Below are 18,794 nucleotides of genomic sequence, written 5' to 3'. Positions count from 1 at the left end.
AATCTAATGAAATTGATAACTATATATATGAATGAAATGATCTAAATCTAAGGAAGTTATAAACTATATGTTTGTGTATAAAAAAAATGACGAACGCGATCTAAATGAGTTTTGTTTGGTAATTTTTTATAAAAATCAAAAAATCGTGTAATCAAGTGCGATATTTGATGACATGACAGCGCCAGATTTTGCCAAAGCACAAAATATCCAAATATAGGAACAAAAATACACGAGATTGGAAATGTTGAAAAGATTTTTCTTTCTCTTAATTTATTTTTATAAAATCCAAAATCATTATTTATTTATTAATGAAAAATTGGAAAAACATACCTTCCGAGTTTCACGTCTTCCTCGTCCATTGGTTTTCTTCGTGACCTCTCGCACACGTAGAAAATGATTCCTGAAAATTTTTCGATTTTAATAAATATGTAAATTAAACTCTATTTGTATTATATAAATTTATTTATATTAATTAATTAATTAATTTTCAAAAAATTATAATAAACAAATTCTTAAAATTATTTTTTTTTAAATATTTATAAAGTAATTTATGAAAGATAATAATTTTTGAATTATATACAATTGAAAAATTTCCAAACAATTGAAATTTGGTAAATTCTATTAAAAAAGTAATTGAATTTTTGAAGAATTTTAATTATTAATGTAAACGTGATTTCTCCAAAATTTTAATAAATCTAAAAAAGTAAATTTTAAAAAGTTTTTATTTATTTGTTTTTGAAGTTAATTGAATGTTAAAAAATTAAGATAAAAAAATTACAAGAAAAAGTTTTTTTTTTAAATATTGTAATGTAATTTTTCGAAAAGAATTGAATTTCTTAAAAGAATTTTTGTACAATTTTAAAAAATCTGATTTTTTGAAGAATTTTGATTTATTTGAACATGATTGTTATGTTGTTAAAATATTAAAAATAATTGTAAAAAATTGTAATGTTATTATTTTTTGTATATATTTGAATTTTTGGAAATTTGTATTTGAAAGTATTAAAAATAATTGAATTTTGAAAAATTTGAATGCAAAAAATCTAAGAATTATTTTTTGCAAAAATATTTTAATATAATTTTTAGAAGCTAATTTTCATTAATTGCCATTTTTAAATTTACACTTCAAGATTTTTCATTACAATTTTTGAGAAATCAATTATTTTAAAAATTTGCAATTAAAATTCTTCAAAAGTTGATTTTTAAAAATTTTTATAAAACCCTTTGAAAAAATCAATTATTTTCAATTTAATTTTAAAAAATTTCAATTATTGAAGCTCTTTTTTATTGTAAATTTTGAAAATTTAATTAGAAAAATTATTAAAAAATAATTTTTGAAGATTTGTCTATAGTTATTTTTCACATTATATAAAAATCGAAATAAGTTGCATTTTATACTAAAAATTATTGTAATATTTAGAAGAAAAGTCGAAATAAGTCGCACTTTTTGAAATTAGTAGAAAAAAGTCGAATTTCTTATTGTTAAAAGTTAAAATTAACAATTAATTTTAGAAATCGAAAATAATCACAAAAATTTCAAAAGTAAAAATAAAAATTTATAGTAAAAAAAAATTTACCTGTCTTTTGGGCGCAACAGCAGATAACATCAATAACAATGATGATGACGACTAGAATGGCGATCACAATACCAATTATGGCACCGCTGGAAATTAGCGCTCCTCGATGATGTACCACAGGGGAATCGTTACCTTGAAAAAAGATAAAAAATTTTAATTTACGAGTTCTTTTTACTTTATTAAATATAATATTAGTGATTGGGTTAGTGCGAAAAGCAGTATTTGAAAAATGTTTGGTGATTATCTACCACCGTGAAAAACGCGAAATTCTTCCCCTTCAAAAAGAAAGAAAAATCTAAGAAATCATTTTTTAAATTTCAATTTAATTTAAATTAAATGAAAAAGTTAAATTAAAATTTAATTAAATTTAATTTTAATAATTAAATTAAGATTTCATTTCATTTCATTTCATTTCATTTAAAAAATAAAAAGAAAATCCTGAAAGAGTTAAAAATTTTTGGCACCTTAAAAATTTCTCCAAAAACAATTTTTTTTAATAATTTTTCTAATTTTAATTTAAATTAAAATTTAATTTAAATGTTCCATTGAAATTCGCAGTTTTTGCTTTTTAAATTTCTATCTCCATTTCAAAACCAAAATTCTTTAGTAAATCAAAGAAGTATTTTTTGCCTATCTAAAAAATCCAATTATTGTACTGGTACGTCTCCTGTGAATAGAAAAAAAATTCCTTCTTTTTTTGACACACAAAAATCGATGAATCGAAAAGTACATTTTTTTCTCCACACGAGTGTGATATCACCAAACACATTTTCAACGCAAAAAATTTGTTAATTTCCTGAAAAAGAAAAAAGGTGTGCCAAAAATCCGTCTTTATCGGAAGCAGTATGTATTTACAAATAAAGAAAAAAAAACCAAACAAAACAGTAACAAAAAAAGGAATGAAAAACCAGAAAAAAAAGTAATTCCAAATCAAAGATTTTGAGCGATACAAAACACGAGCGAAAAATTCAAAGGGAGATAGTTAGTGAAGATTTTTTCTTTTTTTTTTAATTGAAAAAATGCAGCCACGAGAGGAAAAGAGGAAAGAGGAGAATATTCGATAGTACAAGTGAGTGCCAAAGAAGCCCAAGAAAAGGAGAAAAGCCCATTTTTTTTTTTTTTTTGCTTTATGGTGTTAGTTTCTAGCGCTACTACTCTACGTAATTGCTTCACACCACACAAGCGTTATTTTTTTATTTTTTTTTTTTTTAGTGTGCCCTCAATATTTTTCTCTCTTTCTCCACTAGCAAAAAACAAGAAAAAAGTATAGGATTTACACAGTCTACGATGTTTAGCAGTGCTTTCATTTGGTCGTATATTTATATTTACCAGTTTCTCTCTTTCGGCTTGAGTTGCTTTTCCGCAGGGCAAAAAGCAGGCGAGAAGCGAAAAAATAAATTGAGTTGGTTATGCGGAGGGAATCGTCTCAAATTTCCACCTTTTATTCATTTCGAAAATTCAATTACACTCAATATTCATTTAATTTACGAAAGTCAAAAACAAAATTAAATATAGTATTTCATAATTTATATTATACATTTTACGGGACAGAGAAAATCAAATTCAATATTAATGTCGAATATTTAATTTCAATAATTCTGTACTCATTAATTAATAACTGAATTAACTTTTGAATTATAAATTTTTTTTTACAGAAAAAATTTTAGGTGAATAAAATTGAATTCGGAAATATTTGAAACAATTTCTCCGCAAAAACCGATCACGTATTTTTTTTCTTGGACATTCCATGTATTTCTTCGGATTTCTTTAAATTATTTACAATAGTTTTTTTTTCACATTTGACAAGTAACCCTTGCTCATAAATATATATCATCATATCGTAGAATATGCTAATTACGAGTAATTAAATCTACACGTAAATGTATACATATCTTAACGATTTTTACTATCTAGATTATCTAAGAAATAATTTCGATGTTTCTCTTTTTTCGTCGCCTTGAAAAGAATAAAAAAAATCGCTCTATATTTACATAGTCAGAGAAAAATTTTTCGATTTTTCTAAATCTGGGCAAAAACAAAAAAATGGCATCCCACTATTTATAATATACGTTTTCTTTTTCTCTCTCTCTCTCTAATTTTTTTCGTTCTATTTTTCATCTCCCTTGGAATAGATTGCGAGAGAGATTCGCGAAATGAACTTGATGGTGCGAAACTATCTCTCTCTCTCTTTTTCTTCTTCTGTCGTCTTTAAATTTAATTCTTCTTAGTAGAAAGCTATTTGTAGCAGTTCGCATACTGAAAGCTCTTTTCAAGTGACATTTCTCCGCGAAATTATCATTATAGTGATGAGAAATAAACTCTCTTAATTTTCCCAACAATATTCTCAGAGACATTCTCTATGGAAAATTGTAGAGGGAAAATTTCTTTACGCTTGAGTGATATAGAAAAATATTTTCTTTTTCGAAATTAGTAATTTTAAAATTGTGATAATTAGTAATATTGTAATTTTTTTATTTTTTCCTTTTAATTAGTTTTTGATTTTCGAATGGAGAAAAATTTCTTTCTTTCTTTACTGAAATTAATTACAATTAGAATCAGTAATTTTTTGCTCAATTTTTACATTTGAATTAGTTTTTTTATTTCGAATGGAGAAAAATTTCTTTCTTTCTTTACTGAAATTAATTACAATTAGAATCAGTAATTTTTCCCCTAATTTTTCCATTTGAATTAGTTTTTACTTTGCGATGGAGAAAAATTTATTTCAATTTTTTTTTAATGAAATTAATTACAATTATTATCAGTTCATGAAAAAATGAGCGCAGTGAAAATGTCACTTGAAAAAAAAGTTACTGGATGTCAAACTTGGGAGAATTTAAACGTTCCACGAGGAGTGTAAGAATAAAATCCTCTCTTCACAAAATTTTCAACCCTCTTTATTCATTCACGCTTTTTTTTGTCAGTCCTCGTCATTATCTGTCGACTATTGTCTTCGAATAGAGCGAGTCTCACACCAACGAGTTCATCCTTTTTTTTCGCCCCTCTCGTAATACTGTCCATTTGAAAATGCAATCTCAGAAAGCACCTCTCAGCCTCCTCCTCCTCCTTTTCCTTTTCCTTTTCCTCCTTCTGTATATAATAGTTTCCCCGTTATTTCAAGTTTCTCTTAATTTATCGCTCTTCATTCATACAAATATACACGAGGCGAGAAAATTAGTTACAAAAAACGCTACAATAAAAATGACAATTTCTTTTCCACTTCTTTCTTTTTTTTCTTTATATAATAAATAAGATTTCTTAATCGCAAAAATTACCTACGGAAAAATAACGAAATTATTTAACTTCAAAGAAAATTATTTTTTACAAACAATTTTTTTTCCAAAAAGAAAATTTTTTTCACAAACGATTTTTATTCCAAAACGAAAATAATTTCATACAAACGATTATTATTTCTAAAAAAAATTATTTTTTTACAAAACTATCTTTTTCTTAACGAAAATTACTTTTTACAAACGATTTTTTTTCCCCAAAGAAAATAATTTCTTACAAAAGATTTTTATTTAATAAAAAATGATTCCTTAGAAACGATTTTCATCCAAGGAAAATACAAAAGTTTTTCAAACGGCCAAAAAAAATTGCAAACTGCAAAAGATAATTTTTCTACAAATTCTCAGTCTTGAAAAAATATGAAATTTAAAAAATTCTCGCTTCACGAAATAAAAAACTTTTGTTATTCAAAAGTTTTTGTTATTTTGTTATTCTCTAAAGTATTTTTCTCCATTTTAAATAAAGATTCGATGCTTTAAAAATTGTAATTTTAAGAATAATGTCGACGTTTAAATCTACAACCCGTTCATTAAAAATATAAAGGAAATTCGCTTTAAGGGAGAGAGAGAGTGTGAGAGAGAGGAAACAGCGTACATGATGCTAATTAAAAATAAATATTTCAAGAGAGAATAAAACGAAGAAAAAAAATTGAAATAATAAAATTAAGCACATGCCATGCGATGTGGAAATAACCAAAATACTAAGTCTCAATCTCGAAAATAATAATTATATCAAAAAGAAAGAAAATATAAAATAAAATTCGTTGTTTTACCAAATAAAAAAGATTCGTTGTTTTCAATTATATTTAGGCGAGAATGAATGACAATGAAAATTTTTTTTAATAAACTACTGACAGCGATTGTTAAAGAAATATATAAAATATAATATTCTAAACGTAGTAAAATAATTATAATAATAAAAATAATAATAATATTACAAATATTGATAATATTAATAATATTAATAGAATTATTAATATTAATGATACTAATAATAATATTAACAATATTAACAATATTAACAATAATAATACTAATAATAATATTAACACTATTAATAAAAAAATACTAATAATAATATTAATAATATTAATAATAATAATTAATAATTAATAATAACTAATAATAACTAATGCTTAATAATACATGATTGTAATATTAATACAATGATAGTAACAGTAAATTAAGATTCATAAATCTATTCACACAACATGCGCACTAAAAACACGATTTTTCCGTAACTAATCAAGCCAGGACTGAATTTCAAATCCCTCGCAAAAATATCGAAGTGAAATTCAAATTTATTTTTACTCAATTTACTCAAACTTTTTTTCGAAATTTCTGAAAGGTGATATTTTTCACCCTCTTTTTTTTAATAAAAAAATATTTTTCCGGGTCTGAATTTGATTTCTTTTCAAAATATTAGTAATATTAATTTTTTTTATTAATATTTATTCATTTTTATTAATATCGTAATATTTCTCGAACTGATTTCGATTTCTATTTAGAAGAAAAATAAATTTTTATTATAAAAATTATATATTTTTAATAAATAAATAAATTCCAAGAAAAAAAAAAATCAAATTCGGACAAAAATTTCGAAAAGTAAAACTAATTTGAATTTAAAACTAGCGCCAGGGGAAAAGAAAATTTTTGTTTTTAATGAACCAGAATGTGAAATAATTGAAATTAGCCCAGTTACTTGGTCAGATTTGTATCTTTCATGCAGTTATATAGTTTTAAAAACTACGCTATGTGTTATTTTCAGAGAGGTTTTTTTTTCATTTTATTTTTCTTTTTAAAGAAACAAGAGTCGGATTCTTTGGCTTTAAACATGATTGCATGGACCAGAATACGACGTAAACCTGTGAAGATTCATCTACACTAGATAATAATTCTACTTTAGTATTGTTCTTTTTAGTATTTAATACAAACGAAAAAAAGTCCTTTATTTTCTACAGAAAAAAAAAATTATAATAATAATAATAATAAAACGATAAAAACGGATTTCGCACAGGATTTGGACGCTGGTCCAAAAGAATTTATATATGTAGAAGAGTATAAGAAAAAAAGAAGAATAAAGACGATTTTCGAGATTTCCTCTCGAATTTTCTCTTTTTCTTTTGTAAACGATTATCTAAAAATACTTTTTATCTTCTAACTCGCTAAAAGACAGAAGCGTTTTTATTTCCATGTTGGTAGATTTCTTTTTTTTTAGAGAGAAAAAAAATATATTGATCACTTTGACGAATTAGATTCTTTTTTCAATTACCTATTAAAAATCGCTATAGGCATTTGGCAAATTATTTTAGGCAGTAAGTTTTTTTTCCACTTAATGCACACCAAACACTAAATGCAACGTCATTCACACCAGAATATTGATTTATTTTTGGCAAATTTTTTTCGAAAAACGATATTCGTTTTGGACAAGCCAATTTTTTTTACTAAAACAAAAAGAAAATGAAAAAGTAATAAAACGAAAAAATAAAGCAAAATAGTAGTAAAAAAAAGGAGAGAAGGAAAAAATATTGCCATTTGGAAAAGAAAAACTAAAAAATATTAAAAGATGAAAGGCGAAGTTTTTCAATTTGGTGTGAAGTGACGCGTAATCTGATGTCGCGCTAAAGGAAGTCAAGACATTCATACGAAAAAAAAATGAAGGAGGACTTTAGCTTATTGTAAAAGGAAACGTACCAGTACGTTTTCAACAATGAGCATTCAACAACGAGTATAAATACATTTTTTTCTTTTAAAAGAAATTGAGGAGGACAATCAGATCTGTGTAGAGAAAAATTTCTTAATGAGATATTTTTCAATAAATAATTTCTATTCATGAGATTCACGATTATTTATAATAATAAGAGTCGAAATTAAAAAAGTTTCACTATTTTTTCGATTTTACAATTTCAAAGTTAAATATTATAGAAACTTTTTTTCCCTCGACTTTGATTCAATTTTTCCTTAAATTCTAATTTTTACTTTAATTACAATTTTTTTTAAATAAAAAAAAATTCTTTAAATAAATTTTCCTTTATTATCAATTTATCAATTTAAAAGAAAACGTTACAAAAACTATATTTTGTAAAAAATAGAGATTTTAACAAAAATCTTTTAACATCCTTTTAAGGATTAAAGAAAATTAATTTTTGAGATTCAAAATTATTCGATTTTCTTACCTAGAAAATCTATATTGAGATTCACTCTTTGAATTTTTCTATTCAAAAAGTTTTTAGGAAAACAAGAAGATACAAAAATAAAAATAAAAAACTATCGAAATTTTCAACTTTGGGAAAATTTTAAATTAACCTTCATTTAAGTTTTGGATTTTTTCTTTTAAATGTTCTCCTCACTTTCTCAGATCTAATCTATCACTGGTCTAGAAATGAAGCCAAGAATCTCACTTGATGAATGTTCGTTCTACGTCTTTTTTTTTCCTTCTTAAGACTCTTAACTTCGGAATGTACCGCTCTCGATCTGGTCGTAATTCGTCTACAATCTAGATAAATGAATTTATCGATGGCCTATTAAACAAAAAAAAAGCACTTCGGCTCCTCATTTAACGATTTTCTCGAAGTCCTTTTGATTTCACGCGGTCGAGACTAGAGTGTCGACGACGATATTTGTCTTTTGTCTCTTTCATCTCGATTAACGAACGCTAAACAAATCACATTTCGTTTTTTCTTTGTCGTCTTTTTTTTAAATATTACTCGATATTAATAGTTATTTTTTTTCTCGTTTTCGAGAGATTTAACACTAATTTTTTCAAATGGAAAATATCGACGCGATTCTCGATTGACGTGTTTGTTTATAATACAAACGAGTAATTAAAACAGGTACAGTCGAGTGTAATCGATCCCCATTTTTTTTTTGTTACACTTTTCTTGAAAAAGACGATTTTTTTTTCATTGACGGCTCTAAATGACTAATGATAGAATCGATATTGTTGTGGTAAAGGCGATCAGGACGCCGAGCCTGGTAGTATCCCCAGAAGATACTAACGAGTAGTCCACAGTGATGCCGGAAGATTCTGAATGATAATAAAAGTGTTCTTGTACAAACGTCGGTGCTGGTTGATTTTTTTTTTCTATTTTTATACACACGGATTTTTTTATAAAGGACCTAAGGTCTTCTTTTTTGTGAAAAAAAACTCAACTAGTATTCTATGAAAACTAGAAGAGAGCTAAAAAGCCTTTGCGTATCTTGACTTATGTATATATATAGCTTTGGAATAAATTGTGAAAAAGCTGGTGCTTTAACGAAAAAATTGTAGCAAGAATAATAATAATAATAAAAAAAAAACGTCAAAAGGAATAACTAAAAAAGACAGAAATTTCTCAAGAAGAAAGGATAAGCTCCTTTCTTCTTTGAGTTTCCTTTAAAATTTTAAAAAATCTTTCTAAATAAATTAAATACTTCCGGGGAAATTTACTGCAAACCGAGAATAAAGTTTTTCTCTCAATTTGAAGATTTATCGATAAATATGATTTTCATTTCCATTCTTTAAAATTCTCATTCTTTTCAATATTAAAATATTAATACTAAATATTAATATTAAAATTAATAATTCTAATAGAAATTTTAAAAATTGTATAAAATTGTCTAAACATTGTAAAAATACCGCGAATCATTTTTTCAATAAATCTTCAGTGGTATTTCATAATTTTTTTTTTTTTAAACAAAAAATAAAAACAATAGACACTTACCTCGATTTGTTTTAATTTTAATTTCTCCAGAATCACTGAGACCCAAGTAGTTCTTTGCTCTGACTTCAATCTTGTAATAAGTATCGGAATAAAGATGTTTCAGCCAATATGTCGTTCGCTTACCACGTTCCTCCTTAATTTGACATGTTCCCGGTATTATCTCCCAATCGCCGGAAACTCTTTTCAATTGACAGTATTCAATTTCATAATGCGTTATTTGCTCTCCATTATCAACGGGCACAACCCACGAGACTTCATATTGATTTGAAAAGGGAGAAATTTCATATTCCATTCCTTGTGATATTTGTGAACGAATTTTTGGTATTCCTGGTCGTGATTTGACTAATGTTGATTCAGTTAAATGATTACCCCAATTTGCAAGGCCAGCGTCATTCGAGGCGGCAAAACGAAATTCATAATGTGTATTCGGTATTAAATTCTCGATAATGTATGTTGAGTCTAAAAATTTTAAACGTAAATATAATTAGTTAATTATATATGTACTTAATGAGTCTTAAAATTAAAATTTTCACTGAAACGAAATTTTTAAGGAAGAATTTTTAATTAAAGAGAATTCTCTTTAATTAATTAATTAATTAATTAATTAATTAAATTAATTTAATTCTCTTCATTTAGATGAATCTATAATATTAAAATTCGTCTGAATTTCAATAATTTTGTAAACAGATTTATAGTTTAAATAAATAGCTCAATAAATAAGTAAATATACAAATAAATAAATTAATTGATTAATTAATAAGTAAATTAAGTAATAAATAAATATGCAAATAAATATTCAAATAAATTAATTAATAAAGGAATATAAAAATAAATAAATTAATAAGTAAATATTCAAATAAATTAATAAACAGACATAAAAACAGTTAAATAATCATCTTATAACTAAAAAATGAAAATAAAAATATTAATAAATATCTTTTCAACTTACTGACTGCCCAGGTCCTATTGTACGCATGAACCCACGACTGTTCAGAGGGTTTATACTGAATATTGACAGTTTTAATCGGCAGCTCATCGTCATGTGCTGGTAACAATATTTCAAAAATTGCCGTTGTTGCCGTCATTTCGGCAATTCTCACTTGAAGAAGATGTCCAGGCCTTTTGCCCTCCTTGACAACAAATGGAAGTACATTCGAGCCATGAATATTCGTGGCAACGCATCGATAAGTCGTGAAGTAACGTGAATCTCTTGGTTCAACGATTAAAGAAGAAATTGGTCCATTGCCAATAATTTTATGCGGCGCATTTGATTCAAGTCGTTGAGTTTCATACACTCTCCATTCAATTGTCGCATTTGGAATACTTGTCGCTATACATGTCAAATTTCCTGGATGATTGTTCCAAGCAAATATTGTACGATTATCATTCACTTCAAATGATGGAGGAAATTCTACAGTCAAATGGCCAGTTTTAATACTCTCACCGCCTTTATTTATTCCTATGCATTCGTATAAACCGTCATCGTACCTGTAATATTAAGCAAAAAAAAAATGGAAAAATTATTTTTTTTATTAAAAAATTTTGCAAATTTGGCAATTCATGATAATTGTATTTTTTAATCGAATTAATTACAATTCGATCAAAAATTAAAAATTTGATTAAATATAATAGAAATTACGTTTAATAAAAATTCGGTTCGATGCTAATTCTCTACTTTATGAAATTCTATTTCTATTTTTCTAAAGAGAACGGACCAAAAATGAAAAATTACGGATTAATTGCTGACAAAAAAAAACCAATCCGAGTCAAATAAGAGAACATTTTACTTAAAACTATAAAATAAATTTTTCATAACTATAAATAACTATAAATTAAAGATGACAGAGTGATAAAATCATTATCAATTCAATTATTATTTTCAAGAATTTTTAACTAAAATTCTTCTTTAAATCGATTATTTTTAATAACTTTCGAAAATGTTCTTTGACAATTTTCAAAATCCATTCGTTTACAATATTCAATTTTACGAAATTTCAATTATTCGAAAATTCTTCAATCAAATATATATTAGAAAATAAAAACTTCAAATAATATAAAATAAATTCAATTAAACTTTTTCAAAACAAAATTAATTTCAAAATTCAATTATTTCTAAAAATTCATGCTATAATGCCTTTAATATTCAATTATTATCTATAAAATTTTATTTTAAATTTATTTTTAAATCAATTTTTATTAGAAAATTCTATCAGAATTCAATTATTTAAATACAAAAAAAACTATTTATTGCATAATAACATGTTTCTTAAAATTGAATTCTCATAAAGAATGTTATCAAAAAAATATTTAAACAATTGAATTTTTTCGACGAATTTGAATAAAATTTGTAAGAAATAATTACATTTTTCGAGAAATTTGATTGAAATTGTATTAAAAATAATTGAAATTCTGTAATGAGTTTTATTATTTATGAAGGTAATTGAATTCCTAAAAAGAATTTTATTATTTACGGAAATAATTAAATCTCTGTAAAAATTTTATTAAAATAGTAGATATTAAAAATTATTGAATTGAGGAAAATTAAAAAAAAAAAATTGAAATTTTGACAATTCTAATAAAATTTTTGAATATAATTGAATTTTGAAGAAGAATTTAATTATTTCTAAAAATATTTTAATTATTTCGAAGAATTTATTAATATTTTAGAAAATATTTGAATTCTTTCGAAAAATTTATTCAAATTTTGGAAAATAATTGTATTTTGGAGAAGAATTTTATTATTTATAGAAATAATTAAAATTTTGAAGAGAATTTAAAGAAATTTTTGAATATAATTGAATTCTTTGACGAATTTTAATAAAAAATTTTAAGAATAAATACATTTTTCGAGGAATTCGTTTAAAATTGTGTTAAAAATAATTGAAATTCGGCAATGAGTTTTTACGAAAATAATTGAATTCCCAAAAAGAATTTTATTATTTACGAAAATAATTGATTCTCTGTAAAAATTTTATTATTTATGAAAATAATCGAATGATTGCAAAGAAATTTATAAAAAAATTTGTAAATATTTGAATTCCTGTGAAATTTTTATTATTTTATGAAAATAATTAAAGGTTTGCGTAGAATTTTATTAATTTTTTTTTTAAAAATTGAATTCTTTTGGAAAATTTGATTAAAATAGTAAATGTTAAAAATCATTGAATCGAGGAGAATTTTTCAAAATAATTGAAATTTTGACAATTTTATTAAAATTTTTGAATATAATTGAATTTTGGAGAAGAATTTAATTATTTCTAAAAATAATTGAAATTTTGATGAGAATTTAAAAAAATTTTTGAATATAATTGAATTTTTGCGAAGAATTTTATTACTTTTGAAAATAATTGAATTTCTATACTCATTTGTAACTTCTCTAAAATTCTCCAAATTATATCGAACAATTTACCAACTTTTCGTCTTTTCTCAATCAAATTACGGACTTTACCAATCTTTTTTTTTTTTAAATCGTCTTTTACGGACTGGAAGCAAATTTACTGTCATTTACGGGATTTACGAACCTAGTTCGAGCCCTGTTTTAAAAAATTTAAGATACATTAAGAAAACAAACCTTTGAACTTGATTGATAGTAAGAATACCAGTTGTCTCATCATTACGATCATTCTTTCGATTCTCGAGCATTATTCTATCGTCATTACGTTGTGCGCCAAGTTCAAAACGTCTTTCGGATGTGTATTTGCGGAAAACAATTTCTGGTGGTGGACGACCAAATGCCTTGCATTCAATTTTCACTTGTTTCAAAAGTGGAACTGTTTTATTGACAAATTCCATAATTTTCGGCTTCACAATAACATTGAGCCTAATGTCCCAATCATCAAAGCCAGCGGGATTTTGTGCTCTACAACGATATTCACCGTCATCATCGCGTTGAACATTTTTTATTGTCATTACACCAGTGTAATTATTGACACCAAATCGATCGGCTTTCGATAAATCCTCATTATTTATTGTCTTCACCCAACTATATTCCGGAAGTGGCTTGCCTATCGCTTTACATGCAATGTCCGCCGTGTCGCCTTCGATCGCTTCAATTGTCGTTTCGGATTCTTCAATTTTCGGCTTTATGTGAACCTGAAATTTTTTTTTGGATTGTTATTAATTAATTTCAATTCTAAATATAAATAAAGAAAAGTGAAAAAATCGGATTTTAATATTTTCGGAAAAATAATACTTCCATGAGGGAGCAATTTATTAATGAATAAATAAATTCATTATTAAGTAAATTAATTAATTAATCAATGAGTGAAGTTATAAGTAAATAAATTAATTAATAAAATCATAATTAAATAAGTAAATATAGTAATAAATAAATAAATTAATTAACATATTAAATAAATTATTAAAATAATAATGATGAGTAAAACTAAAAAAAAAAAATAAATAAAAACGAATGAAGGAATAAGAAAAATCTAAAATGTCTATAAAATTCAACTCTGAATGAAATAGTCACCTCGACTTTAATATTTCGTTCCTTAAGTTCGCCGGTGGTTGCGACAAAAGCCCTGCAAGTATAGGTACCATCGTCGAGTTCGGTGACTTTTTTGAGCTTCAGGGAATGCGTCTCGATGATGTAGTGCTCGTTAGTTTCTATCACTTCCCCATTAAAGAGCCAGTCAACCGTTGGAGATGGTTGTGCGACGACTTTGCACATAATATTGAAGTCTTCGCCGAGAATGGGATTCTGATTTAGCGGAGCGTCGTTCCACGTTATGGCAACTGTAATTTTCAAAATAAAACGATTGAAAATTTATTCAAATAAAGAAAAAGAAATATAAATTCTTTTTTATTAAAAAATTCGACAAAATTATACTAAATTGAATTTGGAAAATAATTTTAAATTACCACTAAATTTGTTGATTAAAATTAAAAATTTTTAATTTTCAATAGAAGTAAAAATTGTTAAGGATTAATGTTTTTATTATACAAAATCTTTTTTTTTATTTCACTGAAATTTTGAAACATTAAATAAACGAATTTCTTTTCCCCTTTTATTATTTTCCAAAGTTACTAAATTGAATTTGGAAAATAATTAAAATTTACTACTAAATTTGTTGATTAAAATTTTTAATTTTTAACAGAAGAGTAAAAATTGTTAAGAATTAATTTTTCTAATATACAAAAATCTTGTTTTATTTCATTGAAATTTTGAAGATTTAAATGAAGGAAAATTTTCCCTGTTTAATTACTTTCGACAAAAATTACCAAATTGAATTGGAAAATAATAATTCAAATTGATCATTAAATTAGTTTAAAATTTTTAATTTTTAGTAAAAGTGAAAATTGTTAGGAAATTATTTTTTTAATGTACAAAATAATATTTTTCAGTAAAATACAAATTAAAAATAGTAAAAAAAAATATTAAAAAATATTAAAAATAATAATAATATTAGAAAATTGAAAACTTTAACCACGTTTTTTCTGAAAAAATCATTTTTCGTTTCCTTTTCATAATTTATATATAAAAGAAAAAATCTATTATTATTTTTCTTTACCTATTGTTTCAATGGCAACTTCCTCAACCAATTCCTCGTTATTGGCGAAAGTCGCTCGACATTTGTACCTTCCGCCTTGTTGAGTTTGAAGATTCGTGAACAAAAGGGCCAGTGTGTGTCCATGACGCTTTTCGGTGTACATTGTGGACTTTCCATTTCCTTGCCTAATTTTAAAACAAAAAAATTATTTATTAATTTTCATTTATTACTTTCCTTTATCAAAAAAAAAATTGGATTTTTAATAAAAAGAGTATGAAAAACTGTTCTAGTAAAAGCGTGTTAAAAAATAAAATTTAATATCCAAAATATTTACAATTTTCAGTAAAACAAATTTTTTTGAAAAATTTTTTTTAGGTGCAGAAAAAAATTATTTAATTTTTAACTAATCACAATTTTTTTTGAATTTAATTTCTGATTTATTGATTAATAAATTGATTTTGAATTTTGAAAAAATAAAATTAAACAAAAATAAATTTAATTTTAAGAAAAGAAAATTTAATTTAATTTTGAAAAAATAAAACTGAACTTAAAATAAAATTTAATTTCGAAAAAATAATTCTTTTCTTTGCCCAATTTTTTTAATTTCGAGTTTCCCGCGTTGTTTTTTCAATAATTACAATCCAATGGGTTTTGAAATTTGTCTCATTAAAATTATTGTATGTAATGAATGAAAGAAAATATTTAGTTGAACGTGCTCGGAAATTGCTAACAGTATCGCATTCAACAAAATTATTTCCTTCGATCAGAAATGCTTGGAAATGTTTTTTTCAAAAACAAAGGCAGCAACTCACTTTTATTTTTATTATAAAAAAAAAAAATAAAAATAAAAATACTTTCGACAAGGTGTTTTGTTACACTGAGTTTGGGACGTATTGTTTTTTTCCTCTCTCTCTTTCTCTTCGCACATAACGAAAGTGATCGTCAGTTTTTTCGAGAGGGCGTGATTGATTGTATAAATAACGTGTAACAAAAGATAAAACAAAACATATTGTTGCTGCGTTTGCGAAAAACAGGGGAAAAAAAATAAAATAAAATTGTAATAAAAAAAAAAAATTCGTGCTTCAAACAAATGAGTGTCGCAAGTGGATAGGTAACGAGTGACAGTAAAAAAAATATTTTAAAAAAAAATTAATATATTTTTTGCGCTAAATAAAAATTGCCATAAATTTGAAAAAAATAAAGAATAAATTGTAAAAAAAAAATTAAAAAATAGGAACATTTATTAAGATTTGAAAAAGCTTTTGAGAATTTGTTTCACATACACTATCAGAGCAAATTAAAAAGGCAATCAAAAAATTTTATTTTAATGATTAATAACAATTATTATTATTATTATTTTATAATAATTTTTTTATAATAATTTTTTTATTAAGTGAATAAATAATTTTTTTAATCATAATTTTTTTTAAAACAAAATTTATCATTATTAAACAAATAAATAATTATTCAAGTCAACTTTTCTGATTTTCGTTGCAAAATTTAATTAATTTTAATATTTCAACTAATTTTATTTATTTATTTACTTATTATAAATTTTAATTTAATTATAATTAATTTTAATTAAATTTCAACTAATTCAAATCTAATTTTAATTAAATTTCAACTAATTCGAATCTAATTTTAATTAATTGCACATAATTTTAATTAATTTTAATCTAATTTATTCAAAAAAGAATATTTATCATCATTATTTAAAAAAATTGCGGTCATAAATATTAATAACAATAAATATATACATTTTTCATTTGAAAAGCTGAGAAAAACAAAATCATTGAAACACTTAAAACTCATGCAAGAAAAAAATAAAAAAAAAATTAGAATATGAATGAAAATTATTGTGAAAAAGTGAACTACATTGTGTGTAAGCATTAATATACTCGCCCTTCCAATTGCTGGACCTGAAGTCTGTGTGCAGAATAAATGAAAATTTGTTAAATTAGTGCTGCGAGTGTTTGAGTGCAAAAGTGTATTTATTTTAATGTATATAGTGTTTCTTTTAAAGCACAAATTAGTATCACAATTATTTCAAAGCCAAATATTTATCTTACAAATTGCGCAATTTTTTTTCGCAGGTGGAATTTAATTTTTCATCTTGCCAATATAGAAAAAATATTCTGAGTTTCTTTTTTGCAAAATTTTCTAGTTTTTAATGTTTTTAATGAAATTATTCAGATGGAAAAATTTAATGAGGAATGAATAATAAAACTTATTTTGATTTTTAGTCTATTAAATGTTTTTTTTTAGTTCTATTTTTAAAATTGTTTAAATTTTTTTATTATAATAATTTTATAATAACACTAATTATATTTATTACAATTTATTTATTATAATAACTTTGCTATTGTAATAACAAGAATTATTTCAATTAAATTTATTATTACAATTTTAGAAGAATTATTATAATTAGAAAATTGTAATAATTTTAATTAGTATTATAGCAAAATTATAGTTATAATTAGAATTAAAATTATTTCAATTTAATTTATTATAATAATTTTATAATAATAGTAAAAATCAGAAGTGAAATTATTATAGTTTGATTAATTGTAATAATTTTATAATAAAAATAAATATCATTAAAATGATTACAGAACAAAAAATTCAATCAAAAAAATCTAGACCGAAAAATTCAAGAAAAAAAAGTCCAAAGTACAAAAAATCCAAAATAAATAAGAACGTGTCTAAAATAAATAATGAAATATATGAAAAAGCCACGTTTTTACTTTTTACGCTATAAAATTGGAAATTAAAATGTTAACATTAAAATCGCAGGATTTTAATTATTTACATAAATAATAAAAATCTTCACTAAAATTCTTTTATTTTTATAAAAAAAAAATGTTTCACAAAAATTCAATTATTTTCATAATTAAAAAAATTTCTAGAAAAATTTCAGCAATTTTGATAAAATTCTTTAAAAAAATTCAATGATTTTTTTTTAAAATATAATTTCAATTAACTTACTCGATTAATTTAATTTTTCAGAAATTAAAAGTGGTTTACCTACATACGATTAAAAGATTTAAATTTTTTATCTCAATTTTTTTCCTTGAAAAAATAATTTAAAAAATTAAATTAAATAAATAAAAAATTAAATTATTTAAATTAAATCAATTAATTAATAATTAAAATAATTAATTTTTAAGAAATTAAAAATCAATTTTTAATTTCTTTTGACTTTTTAACCAGGGCAAAAAATCCAAAAAATAAGTTCAAAGTGAAAATATATTTTTTTTTAACTTTTTTGGATTTCATTTACTTTGGAATTTTTGGTTTGGACTTTTTGTTTTGGACTTCTTGTCCGGATAATCATTAAAATTGTTAAGATTTCTTTCATTACAAAAATTTTGCTATAATAATAATTAAAATTATAACAATTTTTTTTATTATAATAATTTTACTAATAATAACAATTAAAATATTTAATTAATTTAATTAATTTTGCTATAATACTAATTAAAATTATTTCAATTTGGGTCATTATAATAATTTTGCTACAAAAGTAATAAAAATTATTTTAATTTAATTTATTGTAATAATTTAATAAGAATTATTATTAGTAATATTATTACCTATTATTATTCTTATTATTATTATTAAAATTATTACAATTTGATATATTGTAATAATTTTGTAATAATAATAAATATGAATAAAATTATTACGATTCTTTATTATTATAATTTTACTAATAATAATAATTAAAATTTTTTTCTT

The 18,794-nt window shown here is 23.3% G+C and overlaps 1 protein-coding gene across 3 annotated transcripts in view; it reads right to left on the bottom strand.

The window, feature by feature from the left end:
• LOC122510427 (fasciclin-2-like) overlaps positions 1–18,794 on the bottom strand; it is a 177,400-nt gene that overhangs the window by 3,625 nt on the left and 154,981 nt on the right. For 2 of the 3 annotated variants that reach the window (XM_043625063.1, XM_043625064.1), the window contains exons 3-9: positions 15,078–15,241; positions 14,036–14,301; positions 13,136–13,656; positions 10,514–11,052; positions 9,565–10,023; positions 1,578–1,709; positions 331–400 (exon numbers count right to left, since the gene is read on the bottom strand). In XM_043625063.1, coding sequence (XP_043480998.1) covers positions 331–400; positions 1,578–1,709; positions 9,565–10,023; positions 10,514–11,052; positions 13,136–13,656; positions 14,036–14,301; positions 15,078–15,241 — 2,151 coding nt within the window. Of the gene's footprint in view, positions 1–330; positions 401–1,577; positions 1,710–7,995; positions 8,889–9,564; positions 10,024–10,513; positions 11,053–13,135; positions 13,657–14,035; positions 14,302–15,077; positions 15,242–18,794 lie in introns of those variants that run through there. The other variant, XM_043625065.1, reaches the window with a different exon arrangement.

The sequence above is a fragment of the Leptopilina heterotoma genome, unplaced genomic scaffold, assembly GCF_015476425.1.
Source record: "Leptopilina heterotoma isolate Lh14 unplaced genomic scaffold, ASM1547642v1 Lhet_68, whole genome shotgun sequence".
Taxonomy (NCBI): Eukaryota; Metazoa; Arthropoda; class Insecta; order Hymenoptera; family Figitidae; genus Leptopilina; species Leptopilina heterotoma.
This window is presented reverse-complemented; position numbering and strand designations above follow the sequence as displayed.